The sequence below is a fragment of the Odocoileus virginianus genome, chromosome 14, assembly GCF_023699985.2.
Source record: "Odocoileus virginianus isolate 20LAN1187 ecotype Illinois chromosome 14, Ovbor_1.2, whole genome shotgun sequence".
Classification (NCBI taxonomy): Eukaryota; Metazoa; Chordata; class Mammalia; order Artiodactyla; family Cervidae; genus Odocoileus; species Odocoileus virginianus.
The window spans coordinates 326,722-351,367 of record NC_069687.1 but is presented as its reverse complement, the minus strand read 5'-3'; the positions used below and the strand labels follow the sequence as shown (position 1 = coordinate 351,367).

The 24,646-nt window shown below is 48.1% G+C and overlaps 1 protein-coding gene across 5 annotated transcripts in view; it reads right to left on the bottom strand.

The window, feature by feature from the left end:
* CEP72 (centrosomal protein 72) overlaps positions 1-24,646 on the bottom strand; it is a 38,837-nt gene that overhangs the window by 13,023 nt on the left and 1,168 nt on the right. For 2 of the 5 annotated variants that reach the window (XM_070476419.1, XM_070476423.1), the window contains exons 2-7: positions 18,756-18,883; positions 17,719-17,914; positions 15,133-15,241; positions 6,691-6,869; positions 5,177-5,341; positions 489-763 (exon numbers count right to left, since the gene is read on the bottom strand). In XM_070476419.1, coding sequence (XP_070332520.1) covers positions 489-763; positions 5,177-5,341; positions 6,691-6,869; positions 15,133-15,241; positions 17,719-17,914; positions 18,756-18,883 — 1,052 coding nt within the window. The remainder of the gene's footprint in view (positions 1-488; positions 764-5,176; positions 5,342-6,690; positions 6,870-15,132; positions 15,242-17,718; positions 17,915-18,755; positions 18,884-24,646) is intronic. The other 3 variants (XM_070476421.1, XM_070476420.1, XM_070476422.1) reach the window with 3 other exon arrangements.

Genomic DNA, 24,646 nt, shown 5'->3' with positions numbered 1-24,646 from the left:
CACGGCCTGCGGCAGCCACCCAGGAGTCACCCAGCACCTACGACCCAGCGTCCTCTCAGCCGGGTGCTCTCCCCTCCTCTGCCCACGTGGGGGTGCTGTGGCAGGGCTGCCCGCCCCCCGTCCGCACGGCAGTCTTCACTCGAGCCTCAAGGCTTTGAGAACATCTCAGTCTCCAACTTGGCCGTAACAGTGGCAGCGAGCCACTGTCTAAGACTACTCTGGGACAATCTGGGGAGAACCTCCTCTCGTGAACCAGAACCACAAAACGCACAGCCGGGACTGCATTCACGACAGCCCCGGGGGGGGCACTAACCGCGGGACGAGAGGTCGTGTGGCCGACAGGCCCAGACGACACCTCGTGGTGCCCCACATCCGAGGGCAGCCCGGAAGTGCACTTTCTAATGACAGCGGTGACGACACGACGGAGGCATCCACGTGAGGGCCGTGTCCACCCCGGGGGCTCGGCGCCTCGCCCCACACCGGCTCACCTCACTCGCGCTGGGTGGCCTTGGGGTCTCTGGTCCCGGGGTAGCCGAGAGGGAAGAGGCAGCCTGGCCCCAGCCCTCCGAGCTGCTCCTCCGGCTCACACTCAGGCTCCCCTCCAGAGAGCTGAGACACGCCTCGTCCACGGGCACCTGGAACCTCCCGCCAGGCATCCTCCGCTTCCTGTACTTCTCAGGAGCAGGCAAGGGGTTTAATATCTTTTGTGTCGACACACTGGACTTCTGAGAAGAAGCGCCTGAATCCTCAGTTTCTGTGGAGTCTGTAACAGAGAAGTGGGCAGAGCTCTCCCCATCAGGCTCCCGGGGCTCAGGCATCAGCACTGCAGTTGTGTGCACACAAATACGGGAAATTAACCAGAAAGTGACAAAACTGACCAATTACTGTCTTCCTGCCAAAACTATGTATTACAAACTGGGTCTGTAAGTGGATGAACCACTGTGGTCTGGCTGCCTGGATCAGAGACCACCCGGACACCAATGCCCCCCGGTTCCATGTCCGTCACCAAGTCCACCTGACCAGTGTAAGCAGGCCACCACCACCACCCTGCCGGGACTGGTCTGACTCACCCCAGAGGGACCCAGCAACCGCCTTCCGCACCCCAAATGCACACCAGTCACCCTCCATGCGGCACCCACACCACATGACACTGCCCCATTTCCCCCTGACCTGCGGCAGCCCGGGGCTTCTGCACGAGCCCACCCCCCACAGCAGCGCAGCCGAGCCTGGCCACGAGCAGCCCGCAGGGCAAGCCGCCTGGCACTGAGGGCGACCCCACAGAAGCACAGTCTGAACACTTCAAAAACCCAGGACAGATTCAATGGGAACCGAGGACGTGTTCCTGCTTGTAAGCATCTGAGACGTGACAGGAAGAAACTCCACATGCACTGGATGGATCCTGGACCAGAACACGCACACAGGCACCCCACGTGAATCCGTGTGAAGGGACACGTGTGAGATCTCACGACACAAAGTAAATGAAGCTGGCGCAAGAGGCCTTGACTGCAGTCCACAGGCACCAGGCAGCCACCACCGCGACCTACCCTGCCTCCAAGGTCCCCACAAGCTCACCTGGATAAAACTCAGAAAGGGACTAGGTTTGCTCACACTTGGGAGGTTTTGACGCTTTTTCCACATTCATGCAAACAACACTCTCAATTAACTTATTTAGCTTCCATTGTCTTTGTGTTATTCAGTTGCAAAGTTGTGTCTGACTCTTTGTGACCCAAAGGATTGCAGCATGCCAGGTTCTTCTGTCCTCCAGAGCAATCTCCCAGAGGTTGCTCAAATTCATGTCCATTGAGTCAGGGATGCTATCTAATCATCATCCTCTGCTGCCCCCTTCTCCTTGTGTCTTCAATTTTCCCAGCATCAGGGTCTTCTCCAATGACTCAGTTCTTCACATCAGGTGGCCAAAGTATTGGAGCTTCAGCTTCAGCATCAGTCCTTCCAATGAATATTCAGGGTTGATTTCCTTTAGGATGGACTGGTTTGATCTCCATGCAGTCCAAGGGACTCTCAAGGGTCTTCTCCAGCACCACCATTCAAAGGCATCAATTCTTTGCACTCAGCCTGCTTTACAGGTCATACCTGAATGGTCTAGCCGTTTTCCCTACTTTCTTCAATTTAAGTCTGAATTTGGCAATAAGGAGTTCATGATCTGAGCCACAGTCAGCTCCCGGTCTTGTTTTTGCTGACTGTATAAGGCTTCTCCATCTTTGGCTGCAAAAAATACAATCCATCTGATTAAGGTGTTGACTATCTGGTGATGTCCATGTGTAGAGTCTTCTCTTGTGCTGTTGGAAGAGGGTATTTGCTATGACCAGTGTGTTCTCTTGGCAAAACTCTATTAGCCTTTGCCTGATTCATTCTGTACTCCAAGGCAAAATTTGCCTGTTACTCCAGATATTTCTTGACTTCCTACTTTTGCATTCCAGTCCTCTATAATGAAAAGGACATCTTTTTGGGTGTTAGTTCTAGAAGGTCTTGTAGGTCTTCATAGAACCGTTCAACTTCAGCTTCTTCAGCGTTACTGGTCAGGGCATAGACTTGGACTACCTGATATTGAATGGTTTGCCTTGGAAACAAACAGAGATCATTCTGTCGTTTTTGAGTTTGCGTCCAAGTACTGCATTTTGTACTCTTTTGTTGACTATGAGAGCTACTCCATTTCTTCTAAGGGATTCTTGCCCACAGCAGTAGATATAATGGTCATCTGAGTTAAATTCACCTATTCCAGCCCATTTTAGTTCACTGATTCCTAAAACGTAGACATTCACTCTTGTCATCTCCTGTTTGACCACTTCTAATTTGCCTTGATTCACAGACCTAACATTCCAGGTTCCTATGCAATATTGCTCTTTACAGCATGGGACTTTGCTTCTATCACCAGTCACATCCACAACTAGGTGCTGTTTTTGCTTTGGCTCCATCTCTTCATTCTTTCTGGAGTTATTTCTCCACTGATCTCCAGTAGCAAATTGGGCACCTACCTCCCTGGGGAGTTCATCTTTCAGTGTCACATCTTTTTGCCTTTTCATACTGTTCATGGGGTTCTCAAGGCAAGAATACTGAAGTGGTTTGCCATTCCCTTCTTTAGTGGGCCATGTTTTGTCAGAACTCTCCACCATGACCCATCTGTCTTGGGTGGCCCTACATAGCATGGCTCATAGTTTCACTGAGTTAGACAAGGGTGTGGTCCATGTGATCAGATTGGTTAGTTTTCTGTGACTGTGGTTTTCAGTCTGTCTGCCCTCTGATGGAGAAGGATAAGAGGCTTATGGAAGCTTAAGTCTCTCTGATGGGAGAGACTGACTGAGAGGGAAACTAGGTCTTGTTCTGATGGGCAGGGCCATGCTCAGGAAATGTCTAACATAATTTTCTGTTGATGGGTGGGGCTGTGTTCCCTCCCTGTTATTTACCTGGGGCCAAACTATGGTGGAGGCGATGAAGATAGTGGCGACCTCCTCCCACGCACACACTGCTGCACTCAGTGCCCCGACCCCTGCAGCAGGCCACCGCGGACCCACGCCTCTGCTGGAGCCTCCCAGACACTCACGGGCAAGTCTGGGTCAGTCTCTTGTGGGGTCACTGCTCCCTTCTCCTGGGTTCTGGTGTGCACAAGGCTCTGTGTGTGCCTCCAAGAATCCGTTTCCTCAGCCCTCTCTAAGTTCTGGCAGCTCTGTGGTGAGGTCAACGGTGACCTCCTCCAAGAGGGCTTGTGCCATACCCAAGTCTGCGGCACCCAGAGCCCTCGGCCCTGCGGCAGTTCACTGCTGACCCACACCTCCACAGGAGACACTCAAACACAGTTCTGTCTCAGTCTCTGAAGGGTCTCTGGGTCCTGGTGTGCACAAGGTTTGTTTGAGCCCTCTGAGCTTCTCTGGTGGTGGGTGTGGGGTTTGATTCTAAATGTGATTCCACTCCTTCTAACGTCTTGCTGGGGCTTCTCCTTTGTTCCTCCTTTGTGTAGAGTTACCTTCTGGATTATTGGAAAAGGATGTTTGCTATGACCAGCATGTGCTCTTGACAAAACTGTTAGCCTTTCCCCTGCTTCATTTTGTGCTCCAAGGCCAAACTTGCCTGTTACTCCAGGTATCTCTTGACTTCCTACTTTGCATTCTAATCCCTTATGAGGAAAAGGATGTCTTTTTTCAGAGTTAGTCCTAGAAGGTCTTGTAGGTCATCACAGAACCAGTCAGCTTCAGCATCTTCAACGTTAGTGGTTGGGGCATAGACCTGGATTACTATGATACTGAATGGTTGGCCTTGGAAATGAACAGAGATCATTCTGTCATTTTTGAGACCATACATTAAGCACTGGATTTTTTATTCTTTTGTTGGCTATGAGGGCTCCTCCATTTCTTCTAAGGGATTCTTGCCCACAGTAACAGATAAGATGGTCATCTGATTTAAATTTTCCCATTCCCAGCCACTGTGGTTCACTGATTCCTAAGATGTTAACGTTCAGTGTTGCCATTTCCTGCTGACCACATCCAATTTACCTTGATTTGTGGACCTAACATTCCAGGTTTAAATGCAATACTGTTCTTTACAGCATCGGACTTTACTTTCATGACCAGACACATCCACAGCTGAGCGCTGCTTCCAGTTTTGCCCGGCTGCTTCATTCTTTGTAGGGCTATTAGTAATTGCCCCCCACCCTTGCCCGTAGCAGACTGGATATCTTCCAACCTGCAGGGCTCATCTTCCAGGGTCATGTATTTTTGCCTTTTCATATTGTTTGTCCATGGGGTTCTCGCAGCAAGAATACTGGGGTGGGTTGCCACTTCCTCTTCCAGTTAGACCATGTTTTTTCACAACTCTTCAGTATGACCTGTTCATTTTGGTTGACTCTGCATGGCATGGCTCATAGCTTCATTGAATTACACAAATCCCTTTGCCACAACAAGGCTGTGATTCATGAAGGGATTTCTAATTGTAGCTATTGTCCATAGGCCCATGATATATTTACAAAAGAAAGTGTATGTGAGTCTAAGTGTGTCGAGAAAGTACCAAAGTACTCACAGAGCAGGAACCTAAACCACAGATGTTTTACAAATGTCAGCTTCTTTTTTGTAAAGGAGCTTCTTCCCTTAACACATCTCAGGGCCACACACAAACACAGCCGAGAGAAGAGGACCACAGCACACCCGGGGGGGGGGGGGGCAGTCACCTGGGGCGAAGTGCTGCGGTGGGAGCTCGCCACAGCGCTGGTCCTGCAGCCTCGGCTCCACACAGCCCGCCCTGGAGCTGCTCCTGCGCCTCTCAGGGCCTTTCCACAGGGAGTCCCCGCACTGGTGCTGGACTGACTGCGGGCTCAGTCGGTGCCGAGACTCTGCTGTATTAAAAAACAGTTAAAAAGTTTATTCCATTAAAACTTACACGTCAGTGTAGCATACATGTCAAGCACACTCCTATGTGGGGTACACAGGGAAAAAAGCTGAGTGGATAACACAGCACCAGCCACCCTATGAGGAACCTGCAAGCGTCACTCCCACAGCACCCAGGCGAGGTGACCCAGCCCCACATCCAGCGGGAAACCGCATCCAGCCGAGGAGTCAGGACAGACACGACAGTCACCAGATCCAGAGACTCAGGCCACTGAACAAACAACACTGCAAGGTTGTCTTTGCAATAAATGTCACTGGTACAGCTGGATACACACTGGGACAGACGGACAACCTGAGCCACGACCTCACACCACACCCAGAAATTCACTTGAGAGAGTAGCTCTCAGATCTAAGTGCGGGTCCCCAGGACGTGGACAGGTCTGTGGGAGGAACCCTCCACAGGCACAGGCAGCAGACTGAAAAGCACAACCATGAAGGGGAACAGGGTGAAGTGATTTCACTCAAATAAAACCGCTCCTGGAAGCACTGTTTAGAAAATGAAAGGCAAGCCACAGGGTGGGCAGAAATCTGAGACAGGCTATGTTCTACCAGTATAATGGAGTCCAGGGCATCAACATCAAGAAAGGAATAGGGGAGAGGGCCAGCAGGAACAGAAACGGCTCAAAGATGACATGAGCGCATGAGCAGGCTGCTGGGACTCGTCTCTAGGAAATTCGAACTAAAGCCCTCAGTAGACACCACCACGCACCCAGGATGGGCACCACACTGGAGAGCCCGACGGGCCCAGGAGGTGGTGGGGAAGCTGAGGCAGGGTGCTACTGCAGCAGGAAGACCCAGCCGCTGTGACCTCACGAAAAGCTCCTGGGCCCGAGAGAGAAGCAGCAGCAAAGCAGGTGGAGCTCACACACGAGCCCTGGCGGAGAAGCCGCACGGGCGCGAGGAGCTCACACACCTGTCCTCGTCAGGTCTCAGCCCCGCGCCCACACGCAGCCGGAGTCAGAGAGGGGCCCCCACGCGGCTGGCGGGGACTCAGCCCCTGCGGCACAGGACACCTCCTCCTGGTCCACTCAGACGCCTCACATGTTCGCTACCCCTACAACTGACCCGAGAGGGCCTTGAAGTAAAAGACTTGCAGTATGACTACATCCACCTAAATATACTGACTTCTCTGCCTGTAATTCCATGATCAAATTACTGATATTTACAGGTGCACAAGACTTCCTGAAGATTCTACATTTAAAGGTAAGTTCTCTTAAAAAGACAGCGTGGATCCTGAGGCAGCAGTCAGCCTCCCAGCTGGGCTGTGTACCCACCCTCTCGGCGAGGAGCAGCCTACCTTGGGAGCTCTGGAGGCTGGCCTCTGATTCCTTCTGACTGGAACTCATGTTCCCAGGAGGGTTGCTGAGGTCCCACTCGCACTCGGCAATGAGGTTCAGGACCGCCTCATCATCAGCGTCCATGACCAAGCACTTTTTGGCGGAGGGGTCAGTGCACTTGACCCTGGAGTGATGAGGTCTACAAAGAAAAGCAAACCTGGTCTGGTCCTCCTACCTGCACCCGCGTGTGCAGACCCAGGACACAGATACCTACACCCCTGACAACTGCCTCAAGGTCTCTGAGGAGAAGAAGCGGGGGCTTCTGCCACAGGGAAGGTGGAGTGAACTCAGCCAGGACGACTGTTCACCACACCCGGCTTCACTAAAGGGTGACAGTTCCAGGAAGCCCCCTGTGCGAGGATCTCCTAGCACTGCGGTACATGTGACCAACAAAATTCAAGGAGGGACTTGCCCGGCAGTCCAGTGGTTAAGACCCCATGCTTCCAATGCAGGGGGCACGAACTCTATCCCTGGTCAGGGAAGCTAAGATCCATTTGGACCGACCAAAAAACAAAACAGAAAGTTCAAGAACATGGTGTTTCAAATTTCTATTTTCACATTAAGTGAATATATTTCTCTAGTAACTGAAATGTGAGGTTGTAGAATAGGATGTCCTTCCACACAAAGGTAAACATTCACAGCGGACCTAATTTCTAACAAAGGCAGCTTAAGAATCACTTTTCAAAACAGAATTCAATCATGCACTACGGATATTGGCCTTATGACCCTGATCACACTTTGAGAAGTCAATGACATTCTACTTCCTACAGCCAAGAGTCTTGCAGGTCCCTGCAAAAAGCAGGTCTGGGTTCCCCTTCGAGGTCCGCCCACGGACAGCTGACGGGGGACTCATACAGCCTGTTCGGGTCTCTACTGTCACCTCTGGATAATAAGGTCACTGCACCAGGCCATTTAGGCTCTGTGGTAACTTAGGTCTCGAGATAACCAAGGACAGGTCAACCGAAAACACGCTCCCCAGGTGGCTCAGTGGTGAAGAATCCATCTGCTAATGCAGGAGATGCAGGAGACACGGGTTTGATGCCTGGGTTTGGAAGATCCCCTGGAGGAGGAAATGGCAACCCACTCCAGGATTCTTGCCAGGATAATCCCATGGACAGAGGAGCCTGGCGGGCTACAGTCCATGAGGTCGCAAAGCATTGGACACGACTGAGCACACACAGACTGCAAAAGATTGCTGAAACAAAGTAAAGATGACATAAGTAAGTGGAAACACACTACACGTGCATGGCTTGGAAGACTCAACACTGTTAAAATGTCCACTGCCCAAAGAAATCTACAGAATCAGTGGAATCCCATCAAAATCCCAATGGTATTTTCCCCAGAAATAGAAAAACCCATTCTAAAATGCATCTGGAATCTCAGGGGGCATCAAATAGCTATAACATCATTGAGAAGAGCAAGCATTAGAACCAGGTTCAGAAATGCTAGACGAAATCAGGCTCTGATTTTAAACAACTATGAGTGATAATGCTGTAAGATCTAATGGAAAAAAGAGACAACGTGGAAGAATGGATGGGAAATGCAAGCAGAGAGAGGGAAATTCTAAGAAAGAACCTAACAGGAATGTTAGTTAGAAACACTGCCAGAAATGAGAGGTGCCTCTAACGAGCTTAACAATAAACTGGACATGGCTGAGGAAAGAATCTCTGAACTTGAGAATGTAACAACAGAAACTCTAACGTTCAAAAGCAAAGATTAAAAAAGACTGAAAAAAAAAGAAAAGCCAGAATAAAATACCTAGAATCACAGGACAACACCAAAGGTGTAACATTCACACGTGAGAGCACCAGCGGGAAGAGGGGGGAGCCGACACCAGATCACAAAGCCTCTCAGCTAGGGGACGCCCGTGCTCTCTGATGCTGTCGAGGTGACCCAACCAGTCCATCCTGAAGGAGACCAGTCCTGGGTGTTCACCGGAAGGACTGATGCTGAAGCTGAAGCTCCAGTACTGTGGCCACCTCATGCGAAGAGTTGACTCACTGGAAAAGACCCTGATGCTGGGAGGGATTGGGGGCAGGAGGAGAAGGGGACGACAGAGGATGAGGTGGCTGGATGGCATCACTGACTCGATGGACATGGGTTTGAGTAAACTCCGGGAGTTGGTGATGGACAGGGAGGCCCGGCGTGCTACGATTCATGGGGTCGCAAAGAGTCAGACACGACTAAGTGACTGAACTGAACTAAACTGAGGTTTGTCATAGCTTTTCTTACAAGGAGCAAGCAACTTTTAATTTTATGGCTGAAGTCAATGTCCACACTGATTTTGGAGCCCAAGGTAAGAAAAATCTGTCACTGCTTTCACTTTTCCCCCTTCTATCTGCCATCAAGTGACAGGACCAGATGCCATGATCTTAGTTTTCTTACTGTTTTCACTGTACTTAGTTTAATTAAGTGAGCAACAACATTATGTTAAAAAACAATGTATACACTTTAATTTTAAAATGTTTTATTGCTAAAAGTGCTAACCATCATCTAAGCCTTTCACAAGTCATGGCAGAAATGAGATCACTGATCACAGATAACCATAATATAAAAAGCTGAAAAAGTTTGAAATACTGCAAGAATCACCAAAATGTGACACAGAGACATAAAGTGAATAAAGAACAAATACCACTGGGAAAATGGCATGACAGACTGGCCTGACTCAAGGTTAACACAAACCTTCAATCTATGAAAACACAGAATCTGCAAAGCACAGAAAGGAGGTCTGCCTGCCCTGTGTGCTCAGGGCGACCACCAAAGTGAAACGATGAGCATAACTGACGTGTTAAGGGGGAAAACGGAATCATTGAAAGATCACGTAAAGCCATGAAAGGAAGGGAAAGATCAGAAGACACAGTAAGAACAAGGGCATCAGAGAGGAACAGTGAACACAGCAGCTGTTAACCCAGCTGCATCAAGAATCACTTCACACATCAGGGGTCTAAACGCATCAAGTGAAGGGCAAAAACAGTCAGCGTGGATCAAAACACAAGGCCGACTGCATGTTACCTATAGAAACCCCCTTCAAATATAAAGATACATAGCTTAAAAGTAAATGGATAAAGAAAGAAAAACAGAGTATGCTAACACCAATCAGGACAAAGTGGAAGTAGCTACATCACTCTCAGACAGAGTTGACTTTGGACAGAGAGCAACCTGGGATAAAGAGGGGTAAGGACTCAGGGCAGCTCTGCCAGAAGACGCAGGAGGCTGGACACGCTTGCACCAATAAGACAGCATCAGGTTACACAAGAGAGACACTGAGGGAGCTCAGGAGGATGGCTCCACTTCCCCATCCCCGCATCGGAAGGGGCAGATCCCGCAGGCAGACAGTCACCAAGGACACAGCTGGCTCGAGGCCACCACCGGGAGGTGCCGGCATGCCCCTCGTCCAGACAGCAGGACGGGGCTGCTCCCAGTCACATGGAATACCCACCAACACAGATCCATCCTGGGCCACAGAACACACCTCCACACGTTAGAAAGAAAACAAATCACGTGATGTTTGTTCTCAGGGCACAATGGAATTAAATTTGTAATAAGTAACAGAAAGATAACTGGAAAATCTCAAAGAATGGGAGCTTAAACAACATATTCCCAAATAGCATAAGTCAAAGAAATCTCAAAGTATTTTGAACTAAAGTACTTCAAAATAAAAATATTTTCAACTAAATTAAAAACAATATACACCTCACTGAAATTTGTGGGATGCAGTGAAAGCAATGTGTAGAAGGAGATACATAATACTGAATGCACAGCAGACACAGTACAATCCAACATCAATAACCCTAGCTTCCACCTTAGGGAGCTAAGAAAATAAATTAGATCCAAAGCAGGAAGAACAAAAGTAGTAGTAAAATTTAGAGAAAAAATCAATAAAGTTAAAAACAGGAAAAAAGAAAATCAACAAATCCAAAAGCTAGTTCTTTAAAAAGATAAATAAGATTGAAAAACCTCTATCTATACCAGGTTAACTAAGAAAAAAAAAAGACACATCACTAACACAGGAATTAAAAGCAGCAGCTCCACTAAAGACCCCAAGGACATCAAGAGAGTAACAGAGAACACCAGGACACTCTGCCCACAGATGTGATGACCTGGATGAGATGGAGTCACTCCTGGAAACACACAGTCTTCAAAAACCCACACCAGGAAAAGTGGGAAATAAGAACAGATTTGTACAGATTACAGACCTTGAATCAATAATTGATAGCATCCTAAAATACCAGGTCCAGATGGGTTCACTGGTAAACTCTACCAACATTTAAGGAAGAAACTATACCATTTCTCTAAAATCTTTTCTGGAAGACAGAAGAGGAAACAGAGGGAATACACGGTAACTTATTCTGTGAGACCAGCATTACCTTAATGCCAGAGCCAGCAAAGACAATGCAAGGAAGACCCTTCATCTCCCATGAACACGGATGCAAAAAAATCCCCAACAAATACCAGCAACTTGAGGCCAACAATGTATGAAAAGAAGTCTACACCACAACTGAGCAGGATTTATTCCAAGTATGCATAGCTGGTTCAACATTTGGAAAAAAATCAGTGTAATCCACCACATCAACAGGCTCAAGAAGAAGAGTCACATGACAGTATCAGTAAATACAGAAAAAGTACTTGACAAAGTCTAATACCCATCCATGATAAAATGGTCAGTAAACGAGGCATCGATGAGAACCTGCTCCACTCGATAAAGAGCACCGATGAAAGCCCGCGGGTGACGTCGCACTGGTGGTGAAAGACCAGCTGCCATCCCACCAAGACCAGGAACAAGGCGAGCACGTCCCGCTACTCACTACCTTGACCTCATACTGGAAGTCCCAGCTAAGGCAGTAAGACGAGAAAAGGAACTTAAAGGTATACAGACTGGGAAAGAAGATATATAGAACTATAGATGGTATGTTCAAAGATGACATACCATCTACAGGAAATCAAAGAATCAATTTTACAGCAAGCTCATAAAATTCAAGGGTTACACTGTGTCCCTAAAAAGGGATGCTGAAGTACCAACACCTGACACCTCAGAGCACGACCTTATTTGGAAGTAAGAGTCTTTACAGAGGTAATCGAGTTAAAATGAGGAAATTATGGGGAGCCCTAACCAACATGACTGATGTCCTTAAGAAAGGGGAAATCTGGACACAGGACAGACGAGCACAATGGGGAGCTCTGTGAAAAGACGCAGGGAGAAGACAGCCACGTGGAGAGAAGGAAGGACTGGAGAGAACGCTGGAGATGGCCAGCAAACCACCAGAAGCTAGAGTCAAGGAATGGATTCCCTCTCAGAGCCTCCGGGAGGAAGCAGGGCTGACAACACCTTGATTTCAGACTTCCAGCCTAAGAACTGTAAGGCAATAAATTTCTGTTATTTTAAGCCACCCTGTTTGTGGTACTTCGTCACCAGCAGCTGCATACAAGTCAAATGCTTTCATATATTATCAGCAGTGAACTGGAATTTTAAATTAAAAAGCCTAAATTAGCCTCAAAAAACCAATATACCAAGGCATAAGCCTAACAAAATATGTACAGCATCAAATCAGGAAAACTACAAACCTCTGATAAATGAAATCAAAGAAGAACTAAATAAATGGATAGTCCATGTCCATGGATGTGAAGACTCAATAGTGTTAAGATGTCAGTTCCTTCTCATCTGTAATCCAACACAATCCCAATCAAAATTCCAGCAAGGTATTCTGTGGATATTGACAGGTTAATTCTTTTTTTTTTTTTTCACAATTGAAATCTAATTTATTTTTTATTTTATTTTATTTTTTTTTCCATTTATTTTTATTAGTTGGAGGCTAATTACTTTACATCATTGCAGTGGTTTTTGTCATACATTGAAATGAATTAGCCATGGAGTTACATGTATTCCCCATCCCGGTCCCCCCTCCCACCTCCCTCTCCACCCGATCCCTCTGGGTCTTCCCAGTGCACCAGGCCCGAGCACTTGTCTCATGCACCCAACCTGGGCTGGTGATCAGTTTCACCCTAGATAATATACATGTTTCGATGCTGTTCTCTTGAAACATCCCACCCTCGCCTTCTCCCACAGAGTCCACAAGTCTGTTCTATACATCTGAGTCTCTTTTTCTGTTTTGCATATAGGGTTATTGTTACCATCTTTCTAAATTCCATATATATGTGTTAGTATACTGTAACGGTCTTTATCTTTCTGGCTTACTTCGCTCTGTATAATGGGCTCCAGTTTCATCCATCTCATTAGAACTGATTCAAATGAACTCTTTTTAATGGCTGAGTAATATTCCATGGTGTATATGTACCACAGCTTCCTCATCCATTCGTCTGCTGATGGGCATCTAGGTTGCTTCCATGTCCTGGCTATTATAAACAGTGCTGCGATGAACATTGGGGTGCACGTGTCTCTTTCAGATCTGGTTTCCTCGGTGTGTATGCCCAGAAGTGGGATTGCTGGGTCATATGGTAGTTCTATTTCCAGCTTTTTAAGAAATCTCCACACTGTTTTCCATAGTGGCTGTACTAATTTGCATTCCCACCAACAGTGTAAGAGGGTTCCCTTTTCTCCACACCCTCTCCAGCATTTATTGCTTGTAGACTTTTGGATAGCAGCCATCCTGACTGGCGTATAATAGTACCTCATTGTGGTTTTGATTTGCATTTCTCTGATAATGAGTGATGTTGAGCATCTTTTCATGTGTTTGACAGGTTAATTCTAACAGTTATATGGAAAGTAAAAAGACCCTGAACTGGAAACTCAATGTTAAAGGAGGGCAAAGTCACAAGACTGACACTGCGTGACTTGCAAACACACATGGATGTGGACGGGGCTAGAGAGCTCTGCAGGGTCTCTTTTGTAGGAGGGCTCCACCCGCAGGACCTCATCGCCTCTAACAGGCCCTATCCCCTAAAGCCACTGTGTTGGCGGTCGGGACTCCAGCGTGTAAATCTGAGGCACACAATACTCAGACCATTCTGCAGGGTCAGTTAGCCAGGTTTGGAATAGGGACGTGAGGGGAGGGGAACTCCAAGCGAGGCAGATGAGGGAAGAGGAGATTCCAGGAATTAGGAATTGATCTTATGATGTTAGAACAGAAGTTGGCAAAGTATGGCCCACAAGTCAAATCTGACCCACCGCCTGTGTTGTAAATAAAGTTTTACTGGAACACAGTCATTAGTTTATGTATTGCCTATAACTGCTTTCATCTACAAAGTCAGGGTTTAGAAGTTAAAACACAGATCTTACAGTCCACGAAGCTGAAAATATTCTCCCCAGCCCTTTACAAAAAAAGTCAGCTGACCTCTATATTAGAGAAACTTCTAGATGAACTAAGGTGTATGATGCAAGAGAAAGAAAACTATTAACATCTTCAGACAAAACAAAATGGTATCTAAGAAGGAATATATAATCCTCACACATTACAAGCTAGGTAAACACCACTGACTGACTTATACCTTTAGAATCAACCAAACACATGAAGACTATGCTTTCAGAACACATGTGCTACCACCCTGACAATCTCAAGTCAGACATAAAAATGCAGACGACAGGCGCTGGGAGGCGGTGAGAAGCCAGGCACAGGCAGCAGAGGCTCCCACAGTCCGTCACAGCCAAGTGGGAGCCCTGGCCGCAGAGCACAGAAAGGAAGGGGGACGCCGGAGAACTACCACCACCAGGGTGGGAAGAGGCGGCTCCAGCAGCTGCCAGGTCTGTCAAAGTGCTCCCACCCACAAACAGCAATGTCTGCACTGTCTGAGATCAGAAAGGAACAAACAGAACCTGGAAGCAGCAACGATTAGAGAAGGGCAAGCGGCTGCCTCTGAGGAGTGGGCGGGAGCTGGGAGGCGAGACCGTGGCTTCTCGCCACAGGCCTTTCGTGCTGTGTCTCTGACATCAATTACTTACAACGTTTTCAGTATTGGGTTGGCCAAAACGTTCACTCAGGGTTTTCAAAGCATTACAGAAAAACTCAAACAAACATTCTGGCCAACTTAAGATTGAAAAGTAACCTACAGAAAACGTGGTCGACAGGAAGACTGTCCCTCAGTACCCTTTATCCAGCTGATATGGGGCGTTTCTTCCACCCCCCACCACGTCCCCTGCATGTCTGCCCTCTAAGTGGCAATCCGCAAGCAAAGTTTACATCTTCCATTAATACAGAAGTTGCAATTTTTCTATCAACAATAAACACTTCTTAAGATGTTCAAACATAACTTCTATTCAAGGGCTTCCCTGATAGCTCAGCTGGTAAAGAATCCATTGGCAATGTGGGAGACCTGGGTTTGATCCCCTGCAGAAGGGCAAGGCTACCCACTCCAGTACTCTGACCTAGAGAATTGGAGTGTATAGTTCCAAGGGTCACAAAGAGTAGGACATGACTGAGTGACTTTCACTTTTTCTAAAAAGTTCATACCTTTCTTCTCTGAAAACAGATGGGACGCTCTGCTTTGAGTCCAGTGATTCCTCTGAACCAAAATGTAGCCGGGACGCTCTCCGCTCACTCTCCCTCACAGGGCGGTCATCTATAGAAAAGACACCACGGGAAAGTAGCAGACCACGAGGCAGGTGCCAGGCCCCTCCATGGCGCGCCTGCCGGCCTCCCCTCGGGAGTAAAGATGTCCTGCTGCCCACTCAGCTTCACACACACATGACCAGGGGCACTGCCCTGTTCTGGAGCCCTTCCCTCCCCTGAGGGCTGACCCACCACAGAAGCCCGTGGAGATGCTGAGCGTGATCCTTGGAGGCGGCAGCTCACAGCCGGCTTGAGCCTCAGACAGGAAGCGAAACACACACACAAGTTCACATGCAGGCATGCCCTTTGCGTCTCCTCTTTACACATATCCCGGGTGCTGGGCAAGGACCCAAACCACACTGAGCACCCCTAACAAGTGTCCACGGGCGAGGAGCCCAACACATTGGAGAGAAGATGCCCAGGCCACATGCTGGCACCCAGGGCTTACCTCCTCAGATTCTAGGGACTAGAACAGGAGACAGAGCCAAGCTTAACTGTCTGCGCATGTGCCCTGGACCCAAGAAGACCTCACGTATCCACAGCCACAGCTCCTCAGGAGTACCCGAGGGAGGCTGCCCTCCCAAATGCTGGAGGTCAGCCCCCAGGATCTTGTCGGGACCGTCCCAGAATTGCTCAGGAAGCCGAGTCCACAGCACCCAGGGGTGCACGTCCCAGTGAGAAACAAGGACCGAGCTGTGGACTCTGCACAGCAGCCCCGGCCCCACGCGGGGTGCTCCCAGGAGCCCCCTCCACACACTGTGCCTCTGGCCCTGCCGCCGCCTCCCCGCAGGGACTCCGTCCAGCACACGCTGGTCTGAGGCCTCCTGGACCCTGCGCTCTCACAGCCTGGACGCGGCCTTCATGCCAACAACTCACGACTCTACTTGCTCAGCCTGAACTTCACTGAGTCAGAGCCATGCCCCTCACCCTGAACTCAAGCTCCATGTGGCTATGACCAGCGCAAACCCGTCTCACCCAGACCACAGCCTCTCCACACAGCAGCGGCCCCCAGTCCTGGCAGGGGCCTCCTCTGCTCCCGGCCAGAGTGCTTGGGTTACTCCCTCGGAGTTCCCATGGCGCCCAGCAGGAGAGTGGGCCTTCTAAGAGCTCCACAGCTCCGGCAACACGGACTCCAATGACTCTCCTTTCTCCTGTCTGAGTACCTTTCAGACTGGAACAACTCTGTAAGACCAAATGTAAAACTTTTATCACAAGTAGAAACTGATCATTTAAGACTGAAGACTGCACAACTTTCAAGGATTCTAATGCTTCAATTGTTGACAGAATACTTACACAGTCAACTAAGGACACAAGCCCCCAAATATCTAAAAACCAATGTAACGTTGAAACCCTAAGTAGGTCTGAACAAACAGCGTGCCTCTGGGGGTCAACACCCCAGGCCCAGGACGGCATGGCCTAACCATGCAGCCGGGCTCCCCAGAGCCGGGGCCATGAGCCCGGGGACAAGGAGGTGAGCCAAGGCAGGCATAGCTGGGGTGCTTGTGAGAGACGTTCTGTGCAGCTGAGGGGCAGAACCTGGAATGTCTGCAGGTCCTGTGGACACTGAACAGGCAGGAGCCATGGTCTGCCTGCTGCCCAGCGTCCACCTGCAAGCGCTGCTGTGTGGGTCTCACTTCATTATCCCAGCACCTGGGAGGTGGAGACACCCCGGGATCCCTCCAGCCTCCCCAGGTGGTCAAAGGCTCTCTGAATGGAGAACACGCCGTGATCACTGGGGGCACAGAAGGGCCACCACCCTGCAATCAGACAGTCCTAACTGCCCCCACGTGGCACGTCCACAGGAGGACCAGGTCCGAGACCCTAAGCTCTCCTTCCCCAGGGCCTCCTGGCCAGCACACCCTCATCTCCAGCTACAGCTCCCTCCTCTGAAGTGGGATGCGGGGCGGGGCGGGGAGCGGTCACAGTGCCTGGGCCACAGTGCTCACAGCACAGCAGCTCCCAAGAGCCAGGTCAGCAGGTGAGGGCTCTGGCCTCTCTGAGCACAACGCTCCTGACCGGGCATGGCTGGTGGGCACCCTGGTCACTCGGCCCGCAAGCCCAAGAGATTCGGTTCTTCTCGGGCCACAAGCCACCAAGCCAAAGCGGCGGCTGCACCTGCCAAAAGGCCCTCCTGCTCGCACGCTGTCGCCCGGGGCGTGTGTGGCACAGCACCTCCCGTTTCTGTGCTCCGGGAGGACGCAAACCGAGGCTGAGTCCAGCCGCCCAGCTGAGCCTGGGACAACACCCAGGAGGCCACATGAGGAAACAGACAGCGGAGCTCGAGAGCAGCCGCAGAGCCGAGCCAGCCCACACCTGCGCCCGGGCCAGCCCGGCAGGCACTCACGGCCTCAGGAAGTGGCTCCCTGCCGCTTTCCCAGGGGGCTCTTCTGTGACAGGAGGAAACCAGCTCCCCTCTCCAGAAGGGCCAGCAGCCCCCCAAGAACACGAGCGGGGCGCTGAGCGAGGCCGGGAGCGCGGCCGGCCTACCCAGCTGCTGGAGTCCCGGGAGCATGTGCACCACGAAGAGGCGGTAGTCAGACTCGCTCTTCACCACGGGGTTCAGCCGCAAGTCCACATCCGAGAGCGCTGCCAGGGAGTGGAGCCGGAAGACCTCCGCCAGCGAGGAGATGCGGTTGTAGTAAAGGTTGAGGCTCTCCAGTGCCGTCAGGCACTCAATGCCCTGCTGGGACAAACACAGGGTGAGACGGTGTCAACAGACACACTCCACACACACACCCCCGCCACACACACACACCCCCCCCATCACCGGAGAGCAGAGCAAAGATGAGCTCCGCCGCGAGCTCTGCTCCGGGGCCGTGAGCTGGCCGAGTGGGTCAATCCCTCCCTGCAGGGCCTCACGCGTCAGCTGAGCAACGCATCAACCATCACGCTTCCACACCCAGCCCTGTCGGCGAAACCGCTGCTGCCCCCGTTTCACAGATGGAAGGACTGAGTGCAGCCTGGACGAGAGAACTTGCACCAGACTCTGACTCGAGGCTGAGGGCTCCTAACCCCGGGTCAGGGGCAGTGACGTCCTGCCTCCCTTTCTCCCCACTGCAGGCCCTGGCAGTTCACACCGCGTTCCCACTCGCCATCGCCTGGTGACTTCTTGCGTTCTCTCCACCACCAGAGCCTGCCGTGTCAGGCATGCAAGCCATTCAAGGGCCCAAGGCCACTAACAGCCGGACACACACACATGAGAAGTGCAGCGTGGATGCAGAGGACAGCTGAGCAGGATGGAGGACGGGCACGCAACACGCTCATCTTTCAGGCCTTTTCTCCTTTACAGACACAGCCATCTTCAGAGCGCGGTGTTTCATGTTATAGTTGGAACACAATGTGATGAGAAGAAATGCAGCTCACAGCGAACACAGGAAAAGCAGCACAGCATTCACAGTCACCGACGTGCACAGCTGACATGCTTCAGAAGCAGCCATGAAACAGATTGTTTTTTTACCATAAATGTACTTCCCACTGCTATTATAGCAATAAATTTTCTTTTAAGAAACAAACCTAAAACTTACCTCTAGACTAACCAAGGAGTTTCGTGAGAGATCTAGAGATTTTAGACCTGTTAAATTCATCAAAGAATTTCCTAGGTGAGTAATCTTTTCTTGGTAAGTTCCAGGAATAGATAATGACCGAAGTTCAGCTAAGAATAGAAAATTAAGAGATTTTAACTTTATTATTTTACTGAAAATAAATTATTACAGTAATTTATTCTCCCTCCAAAACTCACTCAGCAGGAAGCCCTCCTAAGGGGGGCTGCCACTACCACACTGCTCAGCCCACTGCCTCTGGGCCTCCACGCAGGGATCACGTCTGAAGCCTCTTAGGAGCTGACCTGAGGTAGCGCCGTTACAGGTGAGGGCGGCGGCACCTGAGGGGCACCACACGCTTCTCTGGGACACACCCAGTAAGCGCTCATGAGACAGACGTCACTACAAAAGTAAGTTTCCCTAATGAACAGACACTCTGTGTTTGGATACACCAAATATTTTCCTGTGAACTTTTGTTTTAAAACACATTTTGATTAAATAGGAAATTGGTTTTTGGGCTTCCAGCTTCAGACAAAACAGAGTGGACACGTTTCACCCTGTTCCGCCCCATTTAGATCTAAAAACTCTGGACAACAACATGGGACGCAAGTGCCTGGCAACTGAAGCACGGGGGCAGAAGGCCAACTGTCCAGGGACCTAAAACTGGTCAAGCGCCGAGGGTCGGTTCTGTGTCTCCTATACATCCCAATCTGGATGCGAGAGAAGCTGGCCACCCAGAAACACCCATGGACATCTACCAAAAGATATGGGAAAGCCTGCTGTCCACTGTCAAAGATGAACAGTGATGGCCTTGCAGGGGAGACGCCTTGCAGGACAGACTCCTGACAACCCCAGCCCCACTCCCACCCAACACCGAGGGAAAATCATGGACCTCGCACCCCTGGCCTTGCACAGTGGCCAGCACTGGGGCCGTGAGAGCGGGCCTGACTACTGCCCTGGGCTGCCTGTAACGAGGCATCTGTGGAGGCTGTGTGTGACAGGGGCCTGTCCACCGCCTCAGCAACAAGGCAGCATCCAGGCAGTGACAGAACTGAGCAACGAGATTTAAACAGGAAGCAGAATCACAATCAAAACAATCAATCAAAAATGATGAAGAACTAGGAGAATCTCAATCTGAATGAGAGAAAACAATAGACACCAATAATGAGATGAGAGAAACCAGAACTATCTAACAAGGATTTTAAAGCAACTGATACACAAATACTTCAAAGAGCAATTATGAACATGCTTTAAAAAATGAGAAAGTAGGGATTCTTGGCAAAAAACCAAAAAATATAAAGAAGAAACAAATAGAAATTTCAGAAATGAAAAATACAGTAACTGAAAGAAACAAACAAAACCATGGGAGCAGCTTAATAACAGAATGGAGATGAAAGGAAAAAATTCAAAGAGAGTAAATGCAAAGATAAACAAAATTGTCCTATCTGACCAAGAGAGAAAACGGACGAAAAAATGAACAGAGCTTCAGGGTCCTGTGGAAAAAGAAAAAGCAATCTAACTGTTCATGTCCTTGGGAACCCATGGAGTTCTTATTAGTTTCAAGAAGAGAAAAACAGCATGGCCTAAACAAACAAACAAAAAAAAAATTAAAGAAGTAACAGCTGAAAACTTTCCAAATTTGGCAAAAAAAAACATAAACCGACACATTCAAGAAGTTGAAAAAACACCAAACAGAATAAAGGCAAAAGCTAACATATCAGAATCAAAAACACTAACGGCAATGAAAAAATCTCAAGAGCAACCAGAGAGAAAGGCATCATCCAGAGAGAGAAACAACTCCCATGGTAGGGAGTTACTCTTCAGAAACCATGGTGGCATAAAGGAAGTGCTCTCACATTTTTCAATTGCTGAAAATAAGAACTTTCATCCTAGAAATCTATATTCTTCAGTAAGTCTTTACGACTGAAGGTGAAATACAGATATTCTTAAATGAAGAAACACTAAGAGAACTTTTCACCAGCATGCCTTCCCAAAGACAACTGCTTAAGAAAGATCTTTAAACATAAGGAAAGATAAAAGAAGGAAATCTGGGACATTAGGCATGAAGAAAGAAAAATGAAACAGGTAAACATGTGGGTTAATGCTTCCTCCTAAGCATTAACTGTCAGATGGCTGTAAAAGGAAAAAAATCTTATCATTACTGTGGTTCTCAGGTATGCAGATGAAATATCTAGACAAATCATATAGTGGAAGAATAATGAAACCTAAATGGTGGTACACTTGGATAGTACATCATGTGAAATGCTGGGCTGGATGAAGCACAAGTTGGAATCAAGATAGCCAGGAGAAATATCAATAACCTCAGATATGCAGATGATACCTGCATATATCATGCAGAGTGGCTGCATTCCCTGGTGGCTCAGAGGGTAAAGCATCTGCCTGCAATGCAGAAGACCCGGGTTTGATCGCTAGGTTGGGAAGATCCCCTGGAGAAGGAAATGGCAACCCACTCTAGTATTCTTGCCTGGAAAATCCAATGGACAGAGAAGCCTGGTGGGCTAAAGTCCATGGGGTCTCAAAGAGTCAGACATGACTGAGCGACTTCACTTTCACACAGATGACACTACCCTAATGGAAGAGTGAAGAGGACCTAAAGAGACTCTTGATGAAGGTGGAAAAGGAGAGTGAAAAGGCTGGCTTAAAACTCAACATTCAAAAAACGAAGATCATGACATCTGGTCCTACCACTTCACAGTAATTAGATGGGGGAAAAAATGCAAACAGTGAGAGACTTTATTTTCTTGGGCTCCAAAATCACTGAGGATGTTGACTGTAGCCGTGAAATTTAAAAAGACACTTGCTCCTTGGAAGAAAAGCAATGACAAACTTAGCATATTAAAAGCAGAGGCATCGATTTGCCGACAAATGTTCATATAGTCAGGCTATGGTTTTTCTAGTAGTCATGTAGAAATGTGAGAATTGAACCATAAAGAAGGCTGAGCACCAAAGAACTGATGCTTTTGAACTGCAGTGCTGGAGGAGAGTCTTGAGAGTCCCTTGGACTGCAAAGAGATCAAATCAGTCAATCCTAAAGGAAATCAACCCCGGATATTCATTGGAAGGATCGATGCTAAAGCTCCAATACTTTGGCCACCCGATGCAAAGAGCTGACTCATTGGAAAAGACCCCAATGCTGGGAAAGACTGAAGGCAGGAGGAGAAGGGGGCAGCAGAGGATGAGATGGTTGGATGGCATCATGGACTCAATGGACATGATTGTGAACAAGCTCCAGGAGATAGTGAAGGACAGGGAAGCCTGGTGTGCTGCAGTCCACTGGATCTCAAAGAGTCAGACACGACTGAGCAACTGAACGAAAAAAAGAAATGGTGGTAAAATTTCTATTTTCACTTGACATGGTAAACTGTCCACACAAGTGAAGTGTGTTAAATCACATAAACACTGTATACTGTAATATGTAGAGCAATGACTAAAAGAGCTATATGATGAGATATGCTCAGAAATATAATAGGTAAATCAAAATGAAATAATAAAAAAATACTCAAGTAAGGAAGGAAGGGGCTTCCCTTGTGGCTCACCTGGTAAAGAATCTGCCTGCAATGCAGGAGACTTGGGTACGATCCCTGGGTTGGGAAGATCCCCAGGAGAAGGAAAAGGCTACCCACTCCAGTATTCTGGCCTGTAGAATTTCATGGACTGTATAGTCCATGGGGTCGCAAAGAGTCAGACATGACTAAGGAAAAGGAAGGAAAGAGGAAACACAGAAAGCAAGGAAATAGGAAACAAAAGAAGAAAAAACAAAGGGAATAAACAGAAAAATAATAAATGGCACACAGAAGCCATATTAATATTAATAAATGGTCTAAATATACTATAAAAGGGAAGCTTCCCTGATGACTCAGACGGTAAAGAACCTGCCTGCAATGCAGGAGATGAGGAATCAATGCAGGGTTCAATCCCTGGGTCAGGAAGATCCCCTGGAGAAGAAAATGGCTACCCACTCCAGCATTCTTGCCTAGAGAATTCCATGGACAGAGGAGACTAGCAGACTACAGTCCACGGGGTCACAAAGAGTCAGACACAACTGAGCAACTAACACTTTCACACTATAAAAGACAGAGGTTAGCAGAGTAGATTAGAAATTATATATAGTATATACTGATTTCCTTGTTAATTCAGTCAGTAAAGAATCTGCCTGCTATGCAGGAGACCCGGGTTCAATTCCTGGGTGGGAAAGATCCCCTGGAGAAGGAAATGGCAACCCACTACAGTATGCTTGCCTGGAGAATCCCATGGACAGAGGAGCCCGGCAGGCTACAGTCCATGGGGTCATAAGAGTTGGACACAACTTAGCGACTAAACCAACACATACTGCCTACAAGAAACTCATTTAAAATATTACAATACATGTAAGCTTACAGACGAAACAGTAAACAGACAGATAAAGACATGCTCTGCGAACACGAGACTAAAGAAAGCTGGAGAGGCTACACTCAGTCAGTTCAGTCGCTCAGTCATGTCCAACTCTTTGCAACCCCATGGACTGCAGCACGCCAGCCCTCCCTGTCCATCACCAATGCCTGGAGCTTGCTCAAACTCAGGTCCATTGAGTCAGTGATGCTATTCAACCATCTCATCCTCTATCATCCCCTTCTCTTCCTGCCTTCAATCTTTCCCAGCATCAGGGTCTTTTCCAGTGAGTCAGCTCTGTGCATCAGGTGGCCAAAGTATTGGAGGTTCAACTTCAGCATCAGTCCTTCCAATGAATATTCAGGACTGATTTCCTTTAGGATGGACTGGTTGGATCTCCTTGCAGTCCACGGGACTCTCAAGAGTCTTCTCCAACACCACAGTTCAAAAGCATCAATTCTTTGGCACTCAGCTTTCTTTATAGTCTAACTCTCACATTCATACATGACTACACTAATATTAGATAAAGTAGATGTCTCACTGTAGAAAATTATCAGGGATAAGGAGGAATGGACTGTAGCCTAACAGGATCCTCCATCTATGGGATTCTCCATGCAAGAGTACTGGAGTGGGTTGCCATTTCCTTCTCCAGGGGATCTGCCCGACCCAGGGATCGAACCTGGGTCTTCTGCATTGTAGGCAGACGCTTTACCGTCTGAGCCACGAGGGAAGTCCAATATTAGATAAAGTAGATGTCTCACTGTAGAAAATTATCAGGGATAAGGAGGAATATTACATATGTTACAAAGGTCACTCCAATATGAAGACATAAAAATCCTAAATATGTATGCACCAAATAGCACAGCTTCAAGACACACGAAGTGGAAAGAGACAAATCCACAATTTCAGTTAGGGATCTCAATACCTATCTCCTGGTAATTAAGAGACTCACTGGACAGAAAATCAGCAAGGATAAAAAAGAACTGAGCAACATAAGTCAACAGAATCAAACTGATGTTTATACAACACTCCAGTCAGTGACAGAGTACACATTCCTTCCAACTGCACTTGGTACATATAGGCCAGATCCTGGGCCATAAAACAAACCTCAACAAATTTAAAACAATTAAGATCATACAGAGTATGTTTTCTGACCATAATGGAATCACATCAGAATCAATGACAGAAATAAAAAAAATACCAAGCTAGGAAAACCTCTAATCACAGAAAAATGAAAAAACACATTTCTGAACAATCCATAGGTCTAAGAGAAAGTCAAGGGAAATTTAAAACACAGGGAACTAAATGAAAATGAAAATACAACAAAACTTTTAGATGTAGCTAAAGTTGTGCTTAAAGGGAAACTTACAGCACTAAAATAAAAGTCTCAAATCAAAAATCTAAATTTTCATCTCAAGAATCAAGAAAAAGAGCAAAATAAATGGAAAGCAGCAGGAAGAAGACAATAATACAGAATCAATGAAATT